Source organism: Solenopsis invicta, chromosome 11, assembly GCF_016802725.1.
Source record: "Solenopsis invicta isolate M01_SB chromosome 11, UNIL_Sinv_3.0, whole genome shotgun sequence".
In the NCBI taxonomy this organism is placed as follows: Eukaryota; Metazoa; Arthropoda; class Insecta; order Hymenoptera; family Formicidae; genus Solenopsis; species Solenopsis invicta.
This window is the reverse complement of record NC_052674.1, coordinates 10,388,069-10,415,462: the sequence shown is the minus strand read 5'-3', so window position 1 is coordinate 10,415,462 and position 27,394 is coordinate 10,388,069. Positions and strand designations below refer to the sequence as shown.

General features: G+C 32.2%; 2 protein-coding genes across 10 annotated transcripts in view; one reads left to right on the top strand and one right to left on the bottom strand.

Moving 5' to 3' along the window:
* Positions 1–2,507: 2,507 nt before the first annotated feature.
* On the top strand, positions 2,508–25,880 carry LOC105200259. Of its 2 annotated transcripts, XM_026136743.2 has the most exons (12): positions 2,508–2,876; positions 8,804–9,594; positions 9,672–9,877; positions 9,992–10,350; positions 10,521–13,345; positions 13,446–13,625; positions 13,705–14,004; positions 14,080–14,274; positions 14,512–14,625; positions 14,716–14,808; positions 25,588–25,706; positions 25,776–25,880. In XM_026136743.2, exons 1-11 carry the CDS (start codon positions 2,864–2,866, stop codon positions 25,669–25,671), a joined length of 5,160 nt encoding a protein of 1,719 aa, XP_025992528.1. In that variant the 5' UTR covers positions 2,508–2,863; the 3' UTR covers positions 25,672–25,706; positions 25,776–25,880. The 2 variants fall into 2 exon arrangements, with proteins under 2 accessions (XP_025992528.1, XP_011166034.1); XM_011167732.3 differs by lacking the exons at positions 25,588–25,706; positions 25,776–25,880 and adding an exon at positions 14,946–15,585 and having other exon boundaries at positions 2,510–2,876.
* Positions 18,295–27,394, bottom strand: part of LOC105200260 (ATP-binding cassette sub-family G member 1) — a 32,170-nt gene continuing 23,070 nt past the window's right edge. For 6 of the 8 annotated variants that reach the window (XM_026136750.2, XM_039455055.1, XM_039455057.1 and 3 more), the window contains 6 exons: positions 25,789–26,028; positions 25,031–25,147; positions 23,541–23,801; positions 20,406–20,662; positions 19,525–19,852; positions 18,295–19,449 (listed from right to left, as the gene is read on the bottom strand). In XM_026136750.2, coding sequence (XP_025992535.1) covers positions 19,430–19,449; positions 19,525–19,852; positions 20,406–20,662; positions 23,541–23,801; positions 25,031–25,147; positions 25,789–26,028 — 1,223 coding nt within the window. In that variant the 3' untranslated portion in view covers positions 18,295–19,429. Of the gene's footprint in view, positions 19,853–20,405; positions 20,663–23,540; positions 23,802–25,030; positions 25,148–25,788; positions 26,029–27,394 lie in introns of all 8 variants that reach the window. The other 2 variants (XM_039455060.1, XM_039455061.1) reach the window with 2 other exon arrangements.

Sequence of the window (27,394 nt, the reverse complement as noted above, 5' to 3'; positions counted from 1 at the left end):
ACAAACAACGCGCACCTCCATCGTCTCCTGTCTCTCTGCCGGACGACAATGTCGTGAAATCAATGTTCAAAGTCCGTGGCTCTCTATGCCAGGTGTGAATTTGCGTTATCAGGACCGGCTCTCATCCGAGATAAGATTTACTATATTGTCTGCAGGAAAATCGGCACATGTATCGGCGCTTACGATGACTCAACGTTTCGAATGAAAGCGGAGAATTAACTGAACATAATAAATTTTGATGTGTAATGAATTAGATTTGATATCAAAGAACTTGAAGAAAGGTTTTTACTTTTAAAAATAAAATAGGAAAGGCTCTGAAGAAATAAATCCAATTATGAATAAATGCCGTGAGAGCCAACACAAGATGTTCGTGTGAGAATTAATGTAATTGACAAACGATTGTTATTACAGACACGTTTCGATCCTCTGATTTGGATCATCCTCAGTGTAAACTTTTATTCCACATGCGATGACAATCAGGTTTGTGTAGCGCAGGTACAAAAATTGACAGCCAAAAATGATGCAGTAAAATTGTAGTCAGTGTGATACATTACACGGTTCGCGCCGTTGTACGACAAGTTTTTTGAATGGCTATAATGAGATGGATGTACAAAGTCACAGCGATGTGGATAGCTTTTAATTTTTGTTTTTGTTCTGCATCAACTTATGTGATCATAAGACACGATGACTCTACCACGTTTATGAAGTTCCGCAGAAAAACGAGATAATTTTTCATACATTTTTGATTACTCGCTTCTTATCGCGCCGTGACACGTGCTGCCAAATATTATCTATTAAAAGAAGAAATGAAACGAGGTATAAATTGATAAGAATACGTTCGATGATATTATCTTTATTCTGCGAATTTATTTTGTCTTTCTATTTGTTAATTTCTTTTTTCTTTATTAGAGATAAAGCAATTTTTCTCGAAGAATGTAATATGAAAGTTTTGTCTTTATTGGAGGAAGGGGAAGGGACGCCACACAATTGGCACAAAATACGACTTTATGAAATCTTATCTTCACCTTCTGTATAAAAACTCAGCAAGTTTTTTGTATCTATCCAGCACACAATATTTATAGTATATATTTATAAAGATTACCATTTATTTTTTTATGTGTTACGCAAACATTTTATAGATATTTTAAATACACGAATGAAAAAATTATAAACTATTTATTTAAAGTATGTTATTAAAATATAGACTACATGTTTTATATAACATTTATGGTAAGTAAAAAGAAATAATATTACATATAGTAATGTTTTATACATATTTTATAAATATTTTTATATAATATTTATGATAATTATAATAAATCTTGATTTTTTCAAAGATCACAGAAATGCTTATGTAATGTTTTCGTAAGTATTTATAAAATATTCAAATAATTATTACAAATACTTTGTAAATCTTTTATAAATGTTGTGTATACGTAATTACAGATTTCCAGTACTGACAGTGTAATTGGAACGCAACTTTTGTTTAACTTAACTCTCAAAAAATTTTCAGATAACGTTTGTCTAAATTAGAACACTCTTGTCTAAATTAAAGATATATGTCTTTTAGACATGCGTTGCTGTCTGGGTTATGTTATATATGTATAAAAGATTTTGAAGTTAGCTACATTTCTATAGCTATATATACTTCTATACTACAGGTTTGTTAATTAGTGCCGCATGCTCGAACATACTCCTACTCACTCCAATGTGCTCCAAATATATACGTTTACAGCAGACATTGGAATGTGTAAGAGCATGCGACGCGAACAAACTTTATATGTTTCTATTAGATTCAAATTCCCTTCTGAGTGTCCCCTAGTAGCGGGATTCTGTAACTCTTAACAATAGTATCGGTATCGTTGTCCAGCTTTTTTATCATATAACTATATCTGCGCAACGACAGTATAACGATATCGATACTATTATTAAGAGTTATAGAATTTCGGTACAGGTGTCACTTTATCCTTATTGTTTATTAAATTAGACAAGGGTAAAATAGAAGTTGGCGGACACTCGGGAGGGAATTTGAACGCACCCTATGGTGCGCGTTACATATCTCTATATGGAATTTGGAACGCAGCTAACTTCAGATAGATACACATTTACGTCTCTATGTGTATAGTTCCAACTGGACTAAAAATTTTTAGATCTTACTACATAATTGTTATGAATAAATTCTTCTGTTATATTTTTTTATTTTGCTTCTATTTATTATATTTTTATTTTGTTATGTTTATCGCAGACAGCATACAATATTTATAAAAGATTTACAAAAATTTATAATCATTCGAATATTTTATAAATATTTACAAAAATATTTTATAAACATTTTTGTGATTTCAGATTGAACAGATCATAAAGATTTATCATAAATATCACATAAATTTTTTTTCTCTCAAATTCTCAAATCATTAGAAGAAAAGTAAGACGTTGTTATTTGAATTAATTATCGGTCGAGTTGATCGAAATGAAGTTCAATCACAAATCGTGTGGGAGCGTCGAGTCGCACTTGTCGCGCGGAATCCCTCCGTCACGTTTTCGTTTCTGCTACGAAGCCTAGAAACGATTTTCATTTGTTGGAGTCCGTCGCCGCTGGCGTACGTGACAAATGTCGAAAATTCGAATTTCGCACTCTTTTGACAGACGGCGCTGCGATCGCCGCAACTCTGGAGCACGAGCTGGAACGCCACCTCGGCGAGTCTATCAGAGTCTATCGCAAGGGACGACGCGCTGCCGCTCATAGCATCGGACTGCATCGGACGACGACGACGACGGTGCGTGTATGTGTCATCAAGAGCAGTGATATTCACGATAGAATTTCGCGGACGATGGTACTGATGCAGGGAGAGGTGATCCCCGGATGTGCCTGTCGTGTAAGTTATCGCTTATCTCGGCGTACCCGGGCGCGACGGTGCCGCTCTGCGCCGTCCGTCATTGGTTTATCTCGGCCGTCGGGCTCGAGGCCGACCGTCGCGAAGCCCTCCTCGTCGCGGGTATACCCCCGCGTCTACCATGCACCCAGGCACGCACGCACGCACGCACGCACGTATGCATGTATGCACGCACACGACGCAACGCGTTGGATAATCGCCGAAAAAAGAACGATTACTCCGCGCGGCGAGACGAACGGATCGCCTAATCTCCACATCGGGATAGATCGTCCGAATCTCGACGAGGCTTCCACCCGCAGGGAGTCCTGGCAACAATAGATAACTACCATTTTGTTTATAGACTCTTTCCACCACCACCACTACCGCCAGCACCACCACCGCTGTCGGCGGCACCCCTTCCCTCGTCCCACTCTTCTGTCGCACGATCCGAAAAAGCCTCGAGCCTATGTGCTTCCGGTTCTTCGTAGCATTTTCCGGAAATTGCGTGTTTGATTTTTCATCTTTTCCTTTCATTATCTTATGCCGTCTCTCGCGCACACTTTTCGCTAGCTCTCTCTCTCTCTCTTTCCGTGCCTCTCTCTTCTCACGTTTCCGATGTAATCGCGGTTTGTTTACACATAAGTCGCACATGAGCATCCTGTATCTTTAGCGCGAGATCACGTGCGGCGAGTGTTCGCGAGGAATTTATAGACAGGACGAATATTTTATACATAAACAAGAGGTAACGCGGGCACGGTACTTGACAGCCGGTACTTGACAGCTCGCAGTGGAGAATCCGTACCGTTCGGCTTCGTGAAATGCCGATTATCCTGCATAGTCGTGACGCAATACTGTTACCGATTTCAATAAAACGCGTCATTTATTGAGGAGGAGGATTCGCCGCCGTTCTGTGAATGTTTCTCGACAATTTTTCCCGCGGGAGGAGTACGCGCGGGAGCACGTGCGAAGAAGAGTTCGTGACGGAGATTGAATGGAGACGCATTCTCTAATGAATACGCATCGTACGCGAACGCTTGCTCGACACTCGTGCCGTTCAAAAATGTAATTAACGATGCAAATGCCGATGCAATATTACTTTGATATCGATAAAGCGTGACATCATTCTTTTTAAGGGCTCGCGATCCTTGAGGATTAACGCGAGAACACGTGCGCGAGCGTTGTTTATATCGATCGAATGAAGACGCAACTATGATAAATGTTCTATACGTTGGGCGTTGTAACGCCTTTTTTTTTTAACACTCGCCGGAGCAGATGTTGTATTCGGGTCGAAAATGCAATTGACATGCACGCTGAGAAAGAAAAAATTGTCAACAAGAGCTTTTACAACTCGAAATTCAATTTTTTTTTCAAATATTTATGCGTGACTTAAGCATGCAAAATACTTGAACGGAAGAAATTCAATCGAGTTGAAACATTCTGTCAAATTAACAACTTTTCTTTTCTCAGTGCAAGCACGAAGCGATACTGCTCCAATATCGATAAAACATGACGTCATTCTTCCCGCACCTGCTGATCCTGAGGGATTAATGTGAGAACACGTGCGCGAATGTTGTTTACTGAATGAAACGCAACGATGAATGAACATTTTATGTATAAAGTGTACTGGACGTTGTGACGCTTTCTTTTCTTTTTTTCTTTTAATGCTTCTCGGAGGTATCGTGCAATTTGGATAAAAAATGCAATTAGCCTGCAAGCATGATGCAATTCCGATTTTCTGTTACACGTGGCGCCGTGCTTCAAGTACCTGCATTCCCTGGAGAATATAACGAATTGTTGCGCTTGCACTGGATATAAATTACTCGCGAAATTAATTGAAGGGTAATTTTCTAACTAAGGAAGAGGAGCCGAGAATACGTAAAAAATTCTTGTAGCGTTTATTACCCCTTAAGGCACCTAACCCTTAAGATACCACGTGGAAAAAGATTCTTTCTTACAATTAGTGTCTCGCTCTCTTTCATCTCGATCACTTTCATCCGTTTAATCCTTACTTTACCGAAGATAGAAACAACTTATGTTTACCGAACAGATACTTGGATATCCCTTTTTTTTTTTACATGGAATTCTTGATTTACATATATACTGAGAAAAAAAGTTTATTTAATTTAGGTATCGATGTATTTAAGTTAAATATATAAATAGTAGAGCTGAAGAAAATTAATCAAATTGAAAAATTTAGTCAATTTAATATCTTAAACTTTATAAATATACTTGAGAGTTTCTACAACAAATTTTCGTATTTTATTTTTGGAGAAAATGTATATTTTAATTGCCATTAGGTTTGTTCCTTTTCTACACTCGGGGACTGAACTTCTCGCCAGATTTTTCTTTCTTTTTTTTTCTCCAATATGAACAGAAAAGGAGAAAAGATGAACTGTGCAAGATACACAACTTCCTCTACCTGAGGTATAGAAAAAGAATAAGCCTATTGAAATGTCGGAAAAACTTCCATAGAAAATTGGACACGGATTATGTGACCATGACGGGCACCTTAAAGATTAAATATATTTACGCAAATAGGTAAAGAAACTCCAGTTAAGGCTGACTCTTGGTAATATTACTTGATATATAAATCTTGAATATATTTTCAGTTTTAATAAATTGCGGACTGAACATGAGAAAACGCGATAATAAACTGGAGGTAGAAATAATATTACAAATTAAATTGATCAATTTAATTTGCGATATTAATTTGTGATATTATTTCTTTAGCTTCATCAATTTAATAATATTAAGTTGATAAATTTATGTTTGTGATATTATTTCTAGCTCATCAATATAATAATAATGCTATCAGTACCTGAAAAAACTGTAAATAACTTATTTAAAAAAATTAATTCAACCAAGAACTTAAAATTCTTTCACTCTGTAACGGGCGTCACATTAAGTTTGAGCTCTGATAGTCGAATGTAATTGACGCTTCTTTACTTATTTATGTAATCACATTTAAACGAGTTTAAATTATTATTGATTAAATATTTTTGTATTGAAAAATTTATATATATATATATATATATTTTTTTTTTTTTTTTAGAGAGATAATATCTTTCTAAATATATTTTTCAAGTTCTTGAGATAATTTCTTCAGAAATTAATTTAAGTAATTGAGAAATTTTAACAAATACACCGCGAATAATATATTTTTTTTAATTAAACGTTTTTACATTTTTTTGCACTCCAAAAGCAGAGCTTGCTGAAATGTATGCATTTTCTTGTCGTGCTTCGCATGTTTTTTTTTGTGATTTAACATTAAGGATTGATACTAATTTTTTTTCATAATTAATGAATTTATTCACATAATCAGAATAGTAATTAGTTAAAAAGTAAAATAATGAAGTTAAAACTTTATATTTCTAATAAACTTCATATTTCTCCTAATAATGTTTATTCCGAATAATGCTTTTTCAAAATTAATTTTTAATTTAAGTTAATTTAATTTTAACGTAACTAAATTAATTTTACGTGCCATCAACTTTAACTTAATTTAATTAAAAGAATATATTAACTTACCCAACCCAACACGTAATAAAAAATTTTTTTACATTTGTAAATATTTTTTAGATTTTCTTTATAAATTGCAAGATATTAAAATAATTATTGACACTTATTGTAATATAAAAGATTCTTATTAAATACTATTTTTAATTATCAAAAATTTAATAACAATAACTTGAATTAGCATTTAGGTGAAAATTCGCACAGCACTCTAAGGTTGGTCATGTATGTAATTAAATTTATTATTTATAAAACAGAAGCGACCCTTGATAACTCGAGTTCGATTTTGATGAGACCGCCACGGTACACCGATGGGGTGCATAGTTAATAGATTGAAGTATTACGTAAGGAATCTAAATATCACGTAAAAATTCTTTACATGGTACTTCAGTCTATTAACTATGCACCCCACATGGATGTACCGAGGCGTTTTTATCAAAATCGAACTTAAGTTACCAATTTCATGATTGATTATTATATATTTATTATTATCGAATATTAATGTATTGAAGAGAGCCCAATTAAGAATTTATGTTCTTCGAATCACAAATTAACAAATTTAATTATACACATGACCAACTAATGTTGGCCCTTAATAGCATTATCGTATTCACGTAATTTATTTTTTTTTATAGCCTTAATTAATTGCTTATTATTGAAAAAGTTTTGAAATGTTTCATTATCTTGTATTTTTGTAATTACATCCAAAATTTGGATATTTTTAACATTCTTTATTTTTTATATCTTTGTTCTCCCCCGCCCCCCAAACACACACACACACACACACACACACACACACACACAGTTTTATGCATTGTGCATTGACGTATATTATGATTTGATTGGAATAATAAAAACGCAAATTATTTTACTTTTGGATGCTTTCACTGCGAGAGGGACATATTTGAATTTACAGGACGAATGATAAAAAGTTCATCAAGTTTTTTTCTACAACGATTAGAAAGAGCGAGAGGATATCTTACAATGGATATATAGTTTTTTTATATGGTATTTTTGAAATTTTTTTTTAATAGAATTGTATAATTTTATTTTACATAATATTATTCTAATTATTCTGCATGTGAAAGTATTACGCAGAGTTATCAAAAAATCAATGATTTAAGACAGTTAATATTTTATTCCTGACATAAAGTATTAAAATCCCAGTACTTATCTCCCCTTTTCCCCTACCCTATAATTTTGATAATAGGTGTCTTCCCGCTATCTCTAACCATTTTCGAGAAAAAACGTGCTGAACTTTTTTATCAGTTTCAACTTGCATGTCGCATACGAAAATCTATACTATACATATACTAAGATCTATGTGTAACATACACTAAGATTTTCGAATGTGATTATTTTCAAAAATAAAAATTTTTTTTATAAACTTTTCAGTTAATCTAAATAATCGCGATTAAGTGTCAATCGTGATTAGTCAACCTAATAGTCAATTTGCAAACGATAAATGCGCGATTGGTCAGTTCTAATGGAATAATCGGCCGATTAAATTAAGCTGAGTTGGTGAAAGAGGCCTTAAGTTTTTTAGTACATGTCAACAGGTCTATTTTTTTAGCCGCATTAGCGTACAGTTGTATATAAAATAAAATAGAAATACAAAAAAGCAATAAAAATAATATGAACTTCTAGAAAATACTTATCATATTAATAAAACAATTAAATCTTTTATCTTTAATATAAATTCTATTCTTATTGGAATAAAATTATACAATGTTTGAATAATTATCAATGGAATGCTATATTATTCTTTTAGTGGAATGTTTTTCAATTGCTTATATTGGTAATACTGAAGGAGTGAATTGCTTTTTCTTTATTTTTATTAATTACTCTCTACTTTCGAAAACTCTAACATTTTTTCGGCCAATGTAACTGCTTGATTTTAAATATCTAATCAATGTGAATTTTGATGACAGAGTAAAAACTAGATTTTCTCTCACACAATGAAAAGAAGTTTATCTCCCCATTACTCTGTGTTGATTCTAGATAGTAAATTATATTCAGCATTTTAGCTTTTTTAATTCCCTGCTTATTTCTTGGTATTAGCTTTAAACGATATAAGTATACTGTATTATAATAATGCTATATACAAGTATGTAAAATTATTACACTCATTTTCGATTATGAAAGCATTAATATTTTTCCGAATTTATTAATATTTTTGTTTTTACGCCTTATTGTATATACATATAGGTATATAAATTAAAAAAAATTATAGTGTATATATGCATAAAATAATTAAATTATTAATTAATTGCAAAATTAAAAATTAAATATAATTAACAATAACTTAAAGTAATATGTATTTTTATTAACGCTTACGGTATTATTAAAATAAAAATTAAAATCTGTTTTATAAAACTATGTTACATATTAAATATTTTTCAAATTTTGATTTGCAGCTATAACAAATTCAACAATGGCTAGTAATTCAAGAGGGATACCACGTATACAGGTCTTTAGACCGACATACGATGAATTCAAAAATTTCACGAAATATGTGGAGTATATGGAGAGCCAGGGAGCTCATAAGGCTGGTTTGGCAAAAGTGATACCACCACCCGAATGGATCCCGAGGAAAAAAGGCTATAATCTAGATGAGCTAGATCTTGTTATTCCAGCGCCGATCTGCCAAGTTGTCACTGGAAAACAGGGGCTTTATCAACAAATTAATATCCAAAAAAAATCAATGTCCGTACAGGAGTATAGTAAGTTAGCTAATTGCGATCGTTACGCTACTCCTCGTCATTTTGATTATGAAGATTTAGAGAGAAAATACTGGAAAAATATAACGTACGTAGCGCCGATATATGGCGCGGATGTATCTGGTTCCTTAACGGATCCGGACGTGAAAGAATGGAACATCAATCATTTAGGAACAATTCTGGATTACGTTAATAAGGATTACGGTATATCCATCGATGGTGTCAATACAGCTTATCTGTATTTTGGAATGTGGAAAACTACATTCGCCTGGCATACGGAAGATATGGATCTTTATTCCATAAATTATTTACATTTTGGCGCGCCGAAAACGTGGTACGCTATACCGCCGGAGCATGGACGTAGATTGGAAAGACTCGCCAGTGGTTTTTTTCCAAGCAGCTATCAGAGTTGTCAGGCCTTCTTGCGTCATAAAATGTCTTTAATATCTCCCCAAGTATTAAGACAATACTCTATTCCATGTAACAAAGTAAGATTCTTTTCTATTTATACGATTGTTATAAATTTTAAATTTTGTTCACTTCTCACACAGTTTTGTTCTTACAGATAACGCAAGAAGCTGGAGAAATAATGATTACATTTCCATATGGTTATCATGCTGGTTTTAATCATGGATTTAATTGCGCCGAGTCCACTAATTTTGCAGCACCTAGATGGGTAGAATATGGAAAGAGAGCTACGCAATGTACCTGCAGTAAAGATATGGTTAAAATATCTATGGATACCTTTGTGAAACGTTTTCAACCAGATAGGTGCGTATCTTTAAAGGATCTTTATTTAAATTATTTAATTTTACATGTATAATAGTAGTTGTGCTGATACATTTACATTCAAATATTTATTATATATAATTAATTTTATGATAGATATAATTTGTGGTTACGTGGTGAGGATGTTGGTCCCCATCCTGAGGATCCTAGACAGACTGCCGCACCAATGCCGTCACAAATGGATCTGTTATGTAGCAATAGCAGTAATGGTGAATTACCACATGGCTACTTGAATGCAATGCCAAAAAATAAGCGACATATGATTCATAAGAAAAAGTCCATTACAAGTACTAGTGTTAACATGAATGAATTTGTGCATACGGATATTCCTCCAGAAGTTAAAAAGGCCTTACAAGATCTCGAAAATGAAGAACAAGAAGATCAACCACAAGTAGAAGTAGATGAACAACAATTTGAATATCTGGAAGATATTTGGTTGAAAGCAGGAGAAATTGGTAAAACTTACATCTTTTTTTATTTGTATTTTTGTTATCGTTAAATTTTTGAGAAATTCTTGTTATCATTAAATTGTTAAGAAATATTTTATATAGCTTTTTTTATATAGCCTTTAAGAAATATTTTATATACCTTATTTGCATTTTTACTGATCATACTTTTATTTTAGATGTTGAGGAAGCAACTGTATGTGATGACGGTTATAATCGTAAGAAAAACAAGAAAAGAAAGAAAAAACAAACCGGAGATAAAGAGAAAAAACCAAAAATAGAATCAAAACTTAAGCAAGAAGTTAGCAAAATTAATACGCAAGATGCGAATATGATTAAAATTGAAATAAAAGAAGAACCTACATCCAATGATTTTGAATATGGATCTCAGGAAAACATGGAAGACATTCCTGTGCCTCAAGGAAGTTATAATGATCAAATAATTATAGAAAATTCTATAGATCCTCTAAAAGGAATGGAATCTCTGAATGGTAATTCTCCGAATGGTAATTCTTTGAATGGTAATTCTTCGAATGAAAATTCTCTGAATGATAATTCTCCGAATAGAAATACTCCGAATGGTAATCCTTTGAATGATAATCCTTCTAATAATTGTAATCTTTCAAGAATTATTGAAAAAAATTCTCAAAAAAGAAAGAGGCCTCCAACCCGAAAACCTAGCGAACAGAAAAAAGCGCAATCAAAACGCGCAACTACAAGAAAACGCAAATCCAGCAATGTATCATCTACAAACGTTGCAGATGCCACTGTGCAATGTGAAACTTTAACCAATTTTAGCATTTATAACGCAACAAATATGCCTAATAAACAAGAAAAATATAATTTAATGCCTGTAAGCGTTTCGCTTAGTAATACACTTAATAAAATAGCTACGAATAACCCCGATCAGTTAAAGAATCTTTTATCTAACGACGACAAAAAGGACATGGCAAAATTAATGATTACTGCTGCGGGAAGTAAATCAGCTACTTGTTCATCAACAAATGACAAAAGTGATGCTTTAAAAATGAAATTTACAAATGCAAATGTCGCAAAGAATTATTGTGCCATTGGACATCAGAACGGAAAAGCCGTTGCGGCCACTCAAACAAATCAGTCTACAAGTACAAATTACAAAAATATAGGCGCAATGTCTACAGAAAATACATTAATGAATAATCCCAATCGCAAGAACTTGTTAAAAGCACCTCGTTTAAGACTGCCACTGCCCTGCACAATTTCTAAACAAGAAAATTATATTGAAAATCAGCAAACCTCGACAATGGAATTGCCAATAATTAATCTAATTAATCGATCCCAGTTAGTTAACATCCCATTCGCACAATCTTCCCATCCACCAGTTTTACAAAAGGAAACTACATTCGAGCAATATGCAGAAACCAATAGTACAGTTCAAAATACTCCACCATTATTAGATAATATTCCATTAGACTTCCAGGGACTTCCAGATGATACTGCTATTACTCAGGTGCGTAACCGCGGAACCTCTGTATTTCCCAATACGTTTCAGCGCTCTATACTTCCCAGTACTAGTCGGCAAATATTTAATCGGCATAATGATACAAATTTCAAGATTGGAATGAGACATACTCTGGGAAATGCACCCTGCACGAGCAACAGTATTGAAAGAATAGCAAAATCGTGCTGGCAAAACATATATTCAAACGCTCCTAAACCAATTCAACCAGCTCCAATGAGAAATTCACATGCTTCAATTTCTCCATATGCAAATATATCAATAGGACAAACTAATATAACGCAACATAATCCGTATTCAGTGAACAAGGAAGCATATCCACCCGCTCAAATTATACCTGTACCATCTGCATTATCTATATCAGCGAATAATTTCCAAACTACTGAAGTGCCGTTAAAGTTTTTAATTAAACCTCTAAGCAATTCAAAACAAACTACGTCAAGAGTTATTAAGAATCCATCGCGCCAAAGGTCCCAAAAAGGCACACCACGTGTCAGGAAACCATCGGCAAAAAATAATAAGTCGAATAATAATATGTGTTCTCAAGTGAATACTTCCATTGAAACTCAAGTTAGTGATCCTGCTTGGATATCTAGAAATCTATCCGATTCCAACTCTTTATCGCATAATTCAAGTAAACAAAACGCATCACAAAAATTACATCATGAATTAAATGAGCATTCGAATATATCTCACTGTAAAACACAAGATTTACAAAAGCAAACAAATAAGGTTTGTTTACCTGCATCTAAACAAGTAAAACGAACGAAAAACCAACCACCTATTTTAAGGAAGACTAAAGAAAAAAAAGCTACAACAAGAAGAAAATCGGCGGCTCTCACTTCTGCGAATACTAAGTCTATTATTCCTATGAACGCTTCTGCGAACATTGCTTCTGTGGGTATTCCTTCTGCAATCATTATTCCTGCAGCTATTACTATTGCTCCTGTGACTACTATTACGGCTGTTGACCCAACAGCTGTTGCTTCTGTGATTGAAACTACAAAAGATCAAGTGCAATCTGCCGATCAAGCGCAGTCTGCTGATCAAGCGCAGTCTGCCGATCAACCGCAGTCTGCCGATCAACCGCAGTCTACCGATCAAACGCAGTCTGCCGATCAAATGCAATCTACCGATCAACCGCAGTCTGTCGATCAAGCGCAGTCTGCCGATCAAGCGCAGTCTGCCGATCAAGCGCAATCTGCCGATCAAGCGCAGTCTACTGATCAAACGCAGTCTGCTGATCAAGAGCAGTCTGCTGATGTATCACAACTCTGTGGTTCTCAGTCAATATCGATAATACCAGGGCATATTTCTGAGATGATTTATCCGAGTGAACGAAACAATGAGCTGCTAAAAGCGTTCAATGATTATTGGAGCGCTCAAGAGTCCCATTGTGCAATATGCACTACTTTTGCCTTAAGTACAAATGGAAATAGTAGGGTGATGCCACCTGATTGGAAGTATTGCAAATCAACTACGTTACCTGAGAATACACCAATATGGGTAAGAAGATAACGTTAACTATTAACTTTTTAGTAATTTTCTCTAAAATATATGCAACGAGCGTTACAAAAATATTAAAATAATAATTTATGTGCACCAGGTGTCGGCCAATATTTTTGCAGCAAACTCTAAGGAACAGGCTGTGGAAGCAGAGAATAACAAACTTTTACGATGCAGAGAGTGTCACGTAACCGTTCATGCATCTTGTTATGGTATAACTATATTACCTACGGATGTCCTGAATTGGGCATGTGACATGTGTAAAGCTGGTAGAAATGTGGTGCGTATTTATTTATTTATTTTTTTGCCATTATCAAACATGCATCTTGGTTAATTCTGCTTTATTATTATGAAACCAGATGTGTTGTTTGTGTCCGATGTTTGGTGGTCCTTTGAAACGTACCAGCGACGGCAGGTGGGCGCATATCTTATGCACGCTTATGATACCAGGAGCCACATTCAAGGATGCTATAAATAAAGATCCTATCAACGTATTAGCGATCGCGGAAAACTCGTACAAAAAGAAATGTGGTTTCTGCGGACAACAGAATGGAGCATGCGTGAAGTGTAATCAGTGCAACAATCTGTTTCATCCGTCTTGCGGTCTCGCTGCAGGCGCTACGTTTACCATACCGCTGTATAATTCATATGAACTTCAGGTGCAATATTCTCTAATCATAAAACACAATTATACTAGCAAGTTTGTAAACGCTAACGTCAATGTTATAATTTAGGTAACGTGTAACGAACATAATAAAGACAAAGAACAAATCCCACGGATATGCCAGGGGGAAACAGTCTGGGCAAAGCATCGCAACAAGCGATATTATCAAGCTACAGTAGAGGCTATCGAGGATAATCTCTTTTACGCGGTTACATTTAAGGACGATAATAGCTTTAGCGATGATCTCTATCCCTCAGATATAATTGTAAGTTTTAACAAACTATTTTTATCACTTTACTAATCTAATTTCTGTATAGTCACTTTATTGAATTTCCAATTTCTAATTTCTTTAACGATCAAAAATCAAAGCCTATCAGTATTCATTCAATTAGGACGTATATACACACACAGATTATGTATACTCATGTATCTAATATTTTAATGGTCTGCTTGAAAATATAGTTTTCAAAACATGCTCTATATGTATTTTGTATTTATTTAGGACTATGATCCTGGAAATATGCCTTCAATTGGAGCCTTGGTGAAGGTGAAATGGACAGATGGTAAAATGTATGACGGTATCTTTGGAGGTACAAATCATCGACTAATGTTTACTGTAAGTGATTTTGATATCTTAATATAAAGATCAATTTATTTTTTATTGATTACTTAATTATTAATTATAATTTACATTTTTTCTGTGTAGGTGATTTTTGAGGATGGTTCCAAACTTGTTTTAAAACGTAATGATATCTACAGTTTACAAGAAGATATGCCAAAAAGAGTACGTTCTCGTCTGGTGAGTTTGGTCAGAAATTAATATAATATAATATTTTATGAACGTGGCTTATTCTCTTTATTTAATTATCTTTCTTCTCTTTATTACTTGCGTTATTCTTATGTTTACTTTTCTGTTTCTCTGTTGGTTTATTAAAGTCTGTTGCGACTGAAATGAAGCACCGAGCTCACCTATATGGCACAGAAGACGAAACAGAGGCACAAAGAAAAGTGAAACAAACGAAAAATTATGATTGAATTGTAACGATTTGATGTAAATAATTATTAAGAGAAGAGAGTATAGAAAAATCCTGTTAATAAGTCTTGTTGTAAATAGTAGATATGAAAATTGTTTTATAATCGTAATTGTCTTCTCTCCAAATCGATTACTCAATTTCAGATCGATCGAACAGTATAAAAATTTTTGTTTTATGTCCAATAATTTGTGCTTTAGTTATTAACTCATATTTTTCAACGATAAAAATAATTATAAACAAATTTCTTATGTGTTAAATTATTAGTTTACAGTGCTTATGTAATTGTCATAAATGTATTCTGTATCGTACATAATTGGACTATTTTAATGTTTATTAGATTAATTCGCTTACACGCACACACACACACACACACATACACGTGTACGTATGTATGCACATTCATATTATGTATACTTGTGTACCTAATATCTTAACGGCAACAATGGAAAGTATTGTGGATTGTTATTATGGACAAGAATATTTTATGACGATCTTTTCATCTGAGACTGATTGAATCGTATATACAAAAAAAATGAAAAAAATAATTTAAAAAATTTAAGACATTTCTTTAAAACATTGTGTAGTTTCTCTGCCTTTTTGTTTCTTTTTCTCGAAAAGAAAATTACTCTAAAAACTATTTTAAATATTAATTTTAAAAAATCATTAACACATCTTTGTAAAATACAAAATAATTTTATATGATAGTAAACGTTATGAACTCTTGTAATTATTTTCATTCTTTTCTCTTTTTAAAAAGAAAATTACATTAAAAACAATTAAAACATATATTAAAAGTAAATTGTTTTAAAAATTGATTTTTTTTAATATTTAAACAATTTATTCAAATATAAAAAAAAATTTATGTGTGAAATTTGACATGATTTTGAACTCATAATTCTTTTATATTCTTTTTTCAACCTCTTTCTCTCTATTTTTCTCTCTTTACTGAGAAGAAAGCTACGATCGTTACGTATAAGCCAGTTATAAAGTTCCTACAAAATTTTTAACGATACTTTTCGTTGATACCGTTAATTATTTTAATCGAATTATATGTTGATAACATGTTTCTCAATACTTTCTTACTATATTTCAGCACTAAATAATTATGATCTCTCTGTAAATTAAAATATTTCATATTTTTTGTGCAAGGGTCATGTGCAGTAATTAATCTTTTATATTTATCAATTATGTATCAAAATAACTATCTGCAAAGATAAATATGAGGAACAAACGTCAACATATTTTTTATGTGTATTTATGTGAGTCAATTTTTCATAGTGGATAATGATGTAATTATAGATTATTTTAACGATAAGCTACATTAGTTTTATTTTGTTTTAAGAATAGACAACTGTAATGTTGTATTACAAGTTTTGTGTTCACTAAGATCGTCATAAAGTACTGAAAGAATTCATTAATTGCTCATGAACACTGAGATACTTTTGAGGTACTTTAAAATTTCCATCAATTATTTATTTTCATTAATATCATGATAATCCATCCAATTGTACCAAAATTGGCTAAGTTTTAAGGAAGGAAGTAAAGATATTATTGCTATTATTGCTATTACTGTTACAAAGTATTTAAAGTACAAGCTACTGAAATGAAGATATGGTATATTCAAACGAGAATTATAGAGACAGTTTTATATCTAAGATATTTGTTCAGATTAATTTAATTTACCAGAAATTAATAATGATGTACATAAGACTTACATATATAGTATAGAGGTACTAATATGCAGATTTATATTATACATACAATATTCTATAGAATAAAATCGACATAAATTACTTTAGCTCCATATAATCAGCAGCTTTCATGAAAGATTATGTACATTTTTGAGTCTTTCACTAATTTTACTTCTAGTCGCTATTTTTATTATATTTTAATATTTAAAGTTACAGGAAAGAAAGAGCAAATTAGCAAAAAATACAGTATTACCTTCCTTGTAAAAATTGCTGTGATTGCTATCATTTTGTGTATTGTATGTTGTATGCTTATGCTACTTGTGAGAAAGTATAATGAACAAGAAAAAATGTTCTTTCAAGAATTATATGCAAGACGAAGACTGTAATTATTATTGTTATCATTTTTATTATTGCGATAGAAATAATTATCTTTCTGTGAGTGTTCTATCTATAAATCCTGTAGATGCTTATATTTAAGTACGCTCATCTGAACATGAGATATAATTAGAACAATATGTACGTATTTGTATCTTCGCAAATTAATCCATTTTCTGATTAAGTTTAAAGTGTGAGGTATAAAATCTAATAGTTGTAAGATTAAGGGAGTAAATTTGTCAGTTTGTTATTAACTGTTCAAATGCTCTAAAAATAAATTTTATTGTAAACTTTAAGGAGAAATATCATATAATGTCGAAAATAAAAAATTTTGAAACAAACTATAATTGCACAAGTTGTTTCTTACTGACCAACTTACGTTATGCAAACGTGAAACTTTTAATGCAAGGTTTATACGTTGTGTATTACCTTGAGTATGAAACATAATCATATCTTAGAACATTATAGCTATAATTAAAAATAGCTTTGGCTAATAAATTGTATTTTAATTAACTATACAATATTTGCTAAAGGATGATAATACCTGAATACTATCTTTAAAAAATTACAATTTTGTCTACAATTTAACTCATGTTTTTTAAACATAGAATGTTACCTAATCTGAACATGATAAACTGGATCAACTGATAAGAGATGAAACTACGAAAATGTAATTTTATATTTTTAACGTTTTTCGTTCATAATACATATTACTTAGGCTACGTTCCGTTTCACGCATAATGCACATGGCACATCATTTTATCCTTGTAATTCCCTAAATGTTAAACAAGGATGAAATGATACATCATGCGCATCATACGTGAAACGGAACGTAGCCTTAATGTGTCTCTCACTTGAAGTTTTTTTCAATTGTTATTGATATTGAATTTGTAATTGATAACTTCATAATTATAAGCAATTAGAAGAATTCTTCATGTTGATTTATATCTTCATTGATGTTGCAAAATAGTAAACAAAATTATGTTAGAATTGTGAATCATGTTACATAAAAAAGTATGTGCTCATATAAATTTGCAGGCCTATTAATTGGTCAGATGATAGAATCGTGTCACCTTTGAATTGTATTGTACTGTATAAGGATTTGGAAAACATGTATTTGAATGTAAAAATGACGTAGATGCAACATGAAATATATTCATATTTTATGAATATATTTCATGAATATTTAATTTGTATATAAATATATTTCATTCTTTCATCACAAAAAACGACACTAACAGTAAATCAGTATAAAAAAAGAACCACTCCCTCTTGGAAAAATTCGACGATTAGAAATTATTTATTTCCGCTTTATATTTTTTTTATAAAATACAATCGCTTATGTTCTTTCAGAAAAGAAGATCGTATTTCCTATGATAAAATATTATATATAGAGAATGCAAAATAATAAAACCTTTACATATAAATATATTTAGATAATTTTACATATTTATAAATAATACTAAAAATGCGAATTAAATAAACATTAAAGTTTTAACTATTACGTCATTATTTAGTATGTTTTAAGGCGTTAAATACAATTATAAATTATAATAGCGGCGCTTAAGGAACGCTGTGTCATGTCTTATTTATCTTTTAAATATCATTTAAGCTTATATACATATCTAAATTTTATTCAACAAGATTGCACGTTTATATGTAAAATATAAATAATCTATTACGATATAAACAATAATCTAAAGATCATCGAAGCTTCAAATTTCAACAGAAATGGTAAAAATTAAATTACGTTTAATTCTTAATATTTTATCAATAGTAAAGTTAAATGCGTTAACAATCTTATAACTTAAATTAATTACTTTTTTTATATTGTGTTATCGAATTTATAATAATTTATATTGTTTGTATTGCCTATATATGAAAAAAATTTGTGTGTAAACATAACGTAAATAGTACACTGAAAAAAAAGACTTTCAAATTTATTTGTAGGATATAAATTTATTATAATATTTTATCATTGAAATAAATATTTAAATTTGGCGAAATAAAATTTTATTTCTAGCAAATAAACTAATTATTTTAAAAAATGAGAGATTTCATACGAATGTATATTTCATAATTAAATTTTGTATAACTAATATATATTGAAGAAAACTTTACAAGTAACATTTTTGCATGCTAATACTTTGACTTTTTTCCTCAGTGTACGTAAATAAATCCAAGCAGATCTTGAAATGTAAGATACAATTTTAATTCAGCAGTTTTGATATTTTAATTGTTGCCATTTTAATCCTCGAATATCATCACTTTTTGCAAAATAGTTAACGTCTATTATAGCGTCTATCATAATTAATACAATTCAAATATATACGATTCTGTCAAATACAGTATTTGTGGTATTGGTGTGCAAATACTGTATTTGACAGAATCGTATATATTTGACTCATCTTCTGTTAAGTTTGCACCAAAGCGCGCTAGCTGTTAGAAGATGCATCAGTACCCCGATGCCAAGGATGAGTACCAGATTATTGACCACATTCACGTCGTTGATGTCCATCTCAGCGAGGAATTTGCTGGGTTTCTTGAAGTGACAATAAAATTCATCGCACTTCAAGTCCTTTCTGTCGTATCCGTATACAGTATATATTAAGCTGTGGAAACCCGCACGGAAGTACGATATGTGGAACATCCAACGAAACAGGCGCGGCGTATCAAAGTAACGTATACAGAAGCCGAAGATGGAGAATAGCACTGCGATTATCGGTCCAATGAAGACTGCAATCTGCAAAATTAATAAAATGCTGTATCTTACTTTCTTCATATATCTAAAATTGAATATTTTAGCATATTGAATATTTAATTGTAATTTTGAGTAATATATATATATATATATATATACAGGAGGTTTATGGATTCGATATTCATTCGTTGGATTTCGAAATGCGGAATGAAATGGAAATGAGATACAATTTGTATACGAATCAGTTATTGGAGACAGAATTCTCCTCAAGGACAAAAAAGAGATATATAACACAGTAGTTCTACAATGAATCTTTATGCGAAAAAAGTCTGTTTATTATTAAGTAATGTTTGCGAACTTTAAAATTCATAACAATAGTGAAACTAATGACGAGTGTGCCTATGAAAAAGAATAAGATGTAAAAGAAGTTAAAAAATGGAGTGAACTTCTTGGATTAATCATCGCACAGCATCGATGAATAGCTCGGATCTGTAATTTAATTGATCTGCATATTCAAATGACGTAACTTTAGATCTAGATTTGGATTTATAGTTTTACTTGGTATCACTTTGAGAAGGAAGCAGAAGAAATTCACCTTAACCGGCGTAGTAACACCGATGAAGAAACCCCAAGCTTGCGCCGTCAGACTGGCAGCTATGCTGACTACCATAAACAATATTATACGATTCGTTTCTGCGGGCTGCCCGGTCAACCAGTAGCTCACCACCAGATACGACGCCGCACACGCTGCCTGGAAAGGAATCTCGACCAGCAATATGCTGATGTAATACGGTGCTAATCGGTACCAGCGATTGAAATGCTCCCTCATGAGAATCTGCATCTCCAATGGAACTGAAATGAAAAGACATATAAACTTGAATTTGAATACTTATTGAATACCAAAATAATTCAATGAAGTTTTTTTTTAGAAACTGAGCTTGGACCGATCAAACTGCGATGAAATCATTCGGCAATTAATTTATTAAATAATATCTATGCATAGAATTGTTTAACATATGAAAAAAAAAATTATGTTAAGGATGACAAATAATACAGTTAGAAATTTTGAAGTGATTCTGCCAATCGGGACTAATCACCGATTAATCTTTGATTGAAAAATCGCCTTTAAATATGCACATGTCAATTTATGTAAATATATGCAGGAATGGAACGTATTTGAATATTATAAAAATAGAAGTTTTAATTACTTCAATTGATTTTAAGAGAAAGAAAGGAAATTGCAGAGATTATTTGCTACATGAATAAACGAAATATTTAAATAAATTGTTCGTACGAGCCTTGATTTAATTCTCTATAATCCTTTTCTGGAGTAAACGCGCGAGACAATTAGCATTCACCTATAATATTTAGTTTTATTCAATATTATTTTACATACAATGTGTAGTTTTCGCCGAACAAAATTACATAAGATTTGTCAGCGTACCGTTGTGGAACAATTTATTCGAATTAATAACTGCATGCATCAAGACCTCTCATCCATGATGTCATCAAGATAATAAATTTCATATTCAATTACTCAAACGAATCATCGACAAATTACTCAAATTGTCAATGTGCTCAAATACGTATTACGTTAATAATTTACGATTTAAATCTGTTTTCCTTAAAACTACAGGATGAACCGAGACAAAAGGTGATCGCTCTCTGAAATTTAATCACAACAGCTGTGGCAGAGATATTCGTATTTCCTTGACCTACATCATGGAGTAATGACAGCCAAGCGTTCACTAATATAACAACATACTGCTCGATGCAGCAACAGTGAAGATAATTATCGTCAACCAACATTGCTTCGAGCATTTCGAAAGATAAGTGAGATTGGTGACGACAATTCTGGACAACTATGATTGACGTTTTTTTAAAAAACTGCTGGTGAAATTCAGGAATATGTGTACACGCGTACGGTCTTTGTGTATGCGCGCGTGTGTACATACAATTTCGGAAGTAAAGTCAAATAAGCCTGGAGTGAAATCTACTTCTATTACAGCAGATTACATGAAATCATAAAATGAAGCAATGAAAGAAACTAGTGAAATCTGTCCTTCTCAATATCATTAGATCTAGCGCGGCGTTGTGAAGGTAATACACAAAAACTGTTGGTTCTCGCTTGAAGTCAAGTAGCTGCACGCTAACTTAGAAAATAAAGATTGCAGCATATTTCCAGTAATTGCGCCCGTATTACATTCATGTTCTTTTGAAAGAATTCGCGAACGTAATACAATGATAGTATATTCGATTAAAGTAATTATACTTCATATCTATTAAGCTATCTTGATAATCTATCTTGATAATCATGATTAACATAATACTTTTTAATTTCAAGATTCTAATCTAGTTGTAAGAAAATTTTGCAAATTTCATTAGAATTACGTAAAGTTAAGTTTGAAAAAAAAAAATTAAATCAAGAAAAATTGAAAAAGTTAAATAGATCTAGTTTTTTATTCCAGCGTACAACGCACACCGCAGACGCGTTTAATAATTGAATTTAAACACATAAATTAAACACGTGAATCGATGATTCATCGTTGATTTCAAGTTATATAACAATTGAAGAAAAAGATCTAAATGCCTCAGAAAGACGGTAATAATCATTTACATTAATGACACGCGTGAAAGTAATACCAATATGACTAATAAAAATTTGTCATTACGATGACTAATACAACTAATCAGCTTTCCTTTGTTAAGTTATTATTCATCCTTTCCTGATATTACAGATCATTTAATTTATCGAAATGTCTCAGTGCGTAGAACGAACGTTAATTGTATTTTCATCGTTATTGTCTACAAAAATTTGTAATAAAAATTTGCGTTCGTAATGTTTATATATCAACAGGTTTACTACTGGGAAAAATCAGAAAATCTTGTAATTTTCAAATAATTTATTTTTCATCATTGAAAATCAAAATCTTTATAAGATTTTTTACTTTCAAATTTAAATTCTATTCTTCTTCTTTTGCTAACAAAATTGTTTCTTTGATCATTTTTTTCTTGATAATGCAAAAATGATTAGCAATAAATATGACACATCCATATACATTTTCTCTTGACTCACAAATTTTTATAAAAAAAATTAATGACTACAGAAGACAATACATCGAATGACAATAAAAGACAATACACGAATTTTTATAAAAAAATTAAGAACATTAGAAGATAATACACGAATTCTTATAAAAAAATTTATGACAATAGAAGACAATACGATAATAAATTAACACTGTGTTTAATTCATCTTTCGAATTCTGTACTTCTGAAATTAGATCCGTGTACAGCGCATAGATTATAACATGTCATGTTTAATTTATATTTCTTTTTAATACGTTTCCAAATTTAAGATTCAAAACTCAAGTGGTTTTTCTTTGAGAGTGCTTAATTAAGAAACACTAAAAAGTATAATAAAATAAATTTATTTCAAAATTGTGTTGAAAAAAATCTTATATTTGAAATTTTAAATAAAAGTTTTGGAAAATTTGGTAATGCTGAGGGAATTCTTTAACAAAATTTAAGTAAACATCTTAATTAACATATCGTTATTATTGATTGCTTAATTAACATATCATTATTATTGGTCGTCTGTAGACAAAAGAAAACGGGTATATTTTTAAAAATATTAATTAGAGTATTTTCTAATATTTTTGTGTGAGTCATGATCGAATATCTGCTCAAACAATTGAATGATCCCAGATAGACCTAATTAGCTACTTACAGGCGAGAGTGACAGCCATTTTTCCAGTGTAGACGAGAAGCAGCAATGATCCGTATAAATAAACATAATTTGCCAAGGCATTAGCTCGATAACCGCTTCCCATGTACAGATATCCGAAAATTACGCCAATCAACAAGTGACAGAGCAGTCGCGCCAGCAGTAAAGAGTAGTCTCTTTTCAAGCTTAGAAGTTGCCTCTTGTATAAAAGGTAGCATTGTGTGAGGAAACCGGCAGGAGGTGGTGGTTCCTTAATTTTATCTGCTAGAATAATACATATAAATTAGTATTATAATTATTGCTGCAGACTAAATTTTTTTCAAGTTCTCCAGTAATTTATTATTTTATGGACACATAAATGTTAATACAAATTAAAAATAAATGTTTCCTAATATATCTGTTAGTGCAATCAGAGAGAGAGAGAGAGAGACGGGTGGAGAGGGAGGGAGAGAAAGATAAATCATTTTATAAAAAAGTTAGCGAAATTTTTTTTTTTTATTGTCCTTGTCTATAAGGAAATCCTGTTCATCATGAATAAGGCATAAGAATGTGAAAGGGTATTTATAGATAACCAAATCGTTGGAAATTAATGAATATTTATACACAACTCTAATAAGGAAACATAATTGAGTATCTACTGGAAGATGCAGAGAGATGAATTATTCTCTCGCGCATTTAAGTACCGCTAGTTTAAATATAGCATTGTTAGTCTATACATGTTCCGGGTTTTAAGCGTTCAAGCTGCGTTCTATAAATAAAAATGAGAAAAAAAATTATTGAATAAGCGAGGTCCGTAGAAGATTCATTAAAAAAGTTACGACGAAAAAAATGAAATGTGTCGCAAACAAAGGAAATTTTATGATTAAAGATACGAATCTATTAATGTATGTTCAATTTCAATTGTTCTTGTCGATAATTATTGGATACACCATCTTTTATCTGAACAACGTCAGTTCTATAAAATACATACATATACAAGAGATCAATTATTTTTTACAAAGAGTTCTGCGGGATTCCCTTGATTTTATTTGTTTGAATAATATATATAAATTAGCATTATAATTATTGCTGCAGACTAAACTTTTTTAGAGTTCTTCAGTAATTTACTATTTTATGGGCTGATAAAGTGAATCAAGTGTTACGAGAAAAAATGTTTTTAATTTTATATTGCTAATTTTTAATTTTGTAATAAACGTGCCAAAAAACATGATTGCACGATCTCTTGGCCTTCAAGAGTGTCAAATTTCACACGGCTAGATTTTTAGATATTTTTTTTTGGCTATAATATTTTATGAACCTTATGCTTAGGCAACAATTTTTTTTTTTACTCTTACCCAAGAGAAACTGGCGTAATTTCGCAGTTTTTTTAAACAAAAAATACCACGGAATGTAAATGATCCGCGCGCGGATAACGTGCGTTTTATCTATTCGAGATTTACAATTTTAAATTTGTGATGTGGAAATGAAATTCTCGAAAGAAAGAGCGGCCTTACTTTCTTCAAGCTGCCTAGGGGTAAGGACGACCTCCTTTTGATCGTTCTGTATCGTTTCCGCCGCCGCCACCAGCTTATCGAGCTCAATTCCGTATTCGCCGATCGCCACCTCGAGGACTGAAACGAATTCAAGGATTCGATTTTAAAGCCATTATTTCGAGAACTATATGATTAATATTCGCTGTTGTGCAGCACGCTTTCGAAGTGAATGTTGAGCATTTCAACATCCCGCCGCCACGCCGCGCGCACTGTCAGTGCACTTGCAATCAACTTATTCAAGCACGTCGTTACGAGACATTGACACGCAACTATTCTTACTTCGTTATTTTGATGCTTCTACTAGAGCGCTTACAACGTAGACGATGTTATCAATAAATATCTGAATCATACATCACTCATTATATTTAATTACATATGTCGATAATATCACAGTCTAGATTTTTAACTTCTTCAAGATTATTACCTAATTTATTTGAGACCATTACTACACTCTCTTGAGTGTGGTGAGTCAACCTGCTCTTGCATAACAACGCGCAATTTATGATAATATGCTTTAGATACGATTTCGCGATCTTGGAGCGGACCACCGTGGAATGCGGCCTTGGTCCATTTCTGCCGGAGTGCGATTTCGCATTCCGTAAGTACATTCGCCCATAAGCAGCTCATAGTCTTAGAAGTAAGAGAGAGAGAGAGAGAGAGAGAGAGAGAGATAGCCCGAGCTTTAAAATTGCTCTTATTGTTCCAGCCGTCCTACGTACCGAAATCCGCTGGATTGTGATAAGATGGACAATGGGCGCCGATGGAAGCCAGGTGCGGTATCAAGGATCTAACCGGGCCTCTGTATATGCAGTGACCATCGGCCACCACGTAGAGAGAATCGAACATCTCCAGGAGCAAGGCGCTCGGCTGATGAATCGTACAGATTACCGTACGCCTTTCTAATTCCGCCAATCGTTTCATGAGAGCGACGCATTGGCTGCACGAGGAGGAATCCAGACCTGAAAAGGTTAATAATTCTCGCACTGTCCTAGAAAGCGCTAATAAACATTCTGCGAAAAACGCATGTCGCAATCGTTTTCCGCGCGCAACGCATCAAGCACGAAATGAGATTCGAGTGATATCCTTCCCCCCTGCCCCCTTTATATCTCACATTGTATTCTTCGCATTAGATTTTTATCTATCTCGAGGAAGCTTCAATTACAACGATCACGTGCAACCGTGTTTGTAATCTCGCGATGATGCAATCTCGATAGATCTAACATGAGGTCTACCCGCTACAGGTTACAGCGTTATTAAGCAAGCGTAATCGAGACTGGAAATAGAATGAGGTAATCGGAAATACACATCGCGAGACGCGAGACAGGCCGTTGCGAGACCTTTGCCACGCCGCGCCGGTTCGATTGTCGCGTTATGGCACGATTATAACGTCACAATTTTCTTTCTACTGCGATCTGACAGGCGTACAATAACGTTCATTGTGAAATATTAGATTGTCATCGCACGCGATCGTTAACTGCATTTACGACATGATAATTGCGCGTTATTTGCGCCTTTGGTCACGATCAATAACTTTGGGGAAACAAAGTTCTCTGGGTGTCGAACAGTCACATTACGATACTGTCCCAAACAGCTCACAATATTTATAAAAAAATTTTTTAAATATTTATAATTCTAACAAAAAAGACCTTACAAAAAAAAAAATATGAAAAGGTCTACCTTCTAAAGAGAGTGTTTGCAATATAACAAAAATTATTTATTTAAAAGTTAACTGGTCAGAAATGAATATGAGATCAATATTTATAATTATTATTTTAATATTTTCTAAATATTTACGAAAATGTTTCATAAACATTTTACTAGATTGAACAGATCGTAAAAATTTATCGTAAAAATAAAATTTATAAAATGTGTATAAAATATACAGTTTAACATTTTAAATGAAGCTTTTACGATTTTCTTTTCGTGCATATAAAAATTTTATAAAATTATATAAGTATATAGTATTAAAAAAAACAAATAGTGATAAATATTTATAAATATTAAGCGTATTAATTGGTAAGATAGAGGTTCCCTGAAGACTCTTTTCTATTTTAGCCAATCAATACGATTAAAAAATTTGTGGTACAACAAACGAAATACCATACGGTCATTAATTATTTGTAACAGGATGCAGATTCGTGAAACTTTAATTTGCATAGAACGTTTTAGAGCTCGAGACAAACAAAAAATGATTAATAAGATAAACAAAAAATTAAGAAATGCTTAGTACCAATTAAGAGCTAAACACAAGATCTTCGAGTGTAAATGTCATGTATTCTTCTTTAAAATTTTACAAATAAACGTTTTGGTCTCTTTGGACCATCC

Excerpts from the sequence above, each read along its gene's own strand:
- LOC105200259 (XM_011167732.3), top strand. Across the intron at positions 9,595-9,671 it reads ACTCTATTCCATGTAACAAA|ATAACGCAAGAAGCTGGAGA; the intron begins GTAAGATTCTTT and ends TTGTTCTTACAG. Across the intron at positions 9,878-9,991 it reads AAACGTTTTCAACCAGATAG|ATATAATTTGTGGTTACGTG; the intron begins GTGCGTATCTTT and ends ATTTTATGATAG.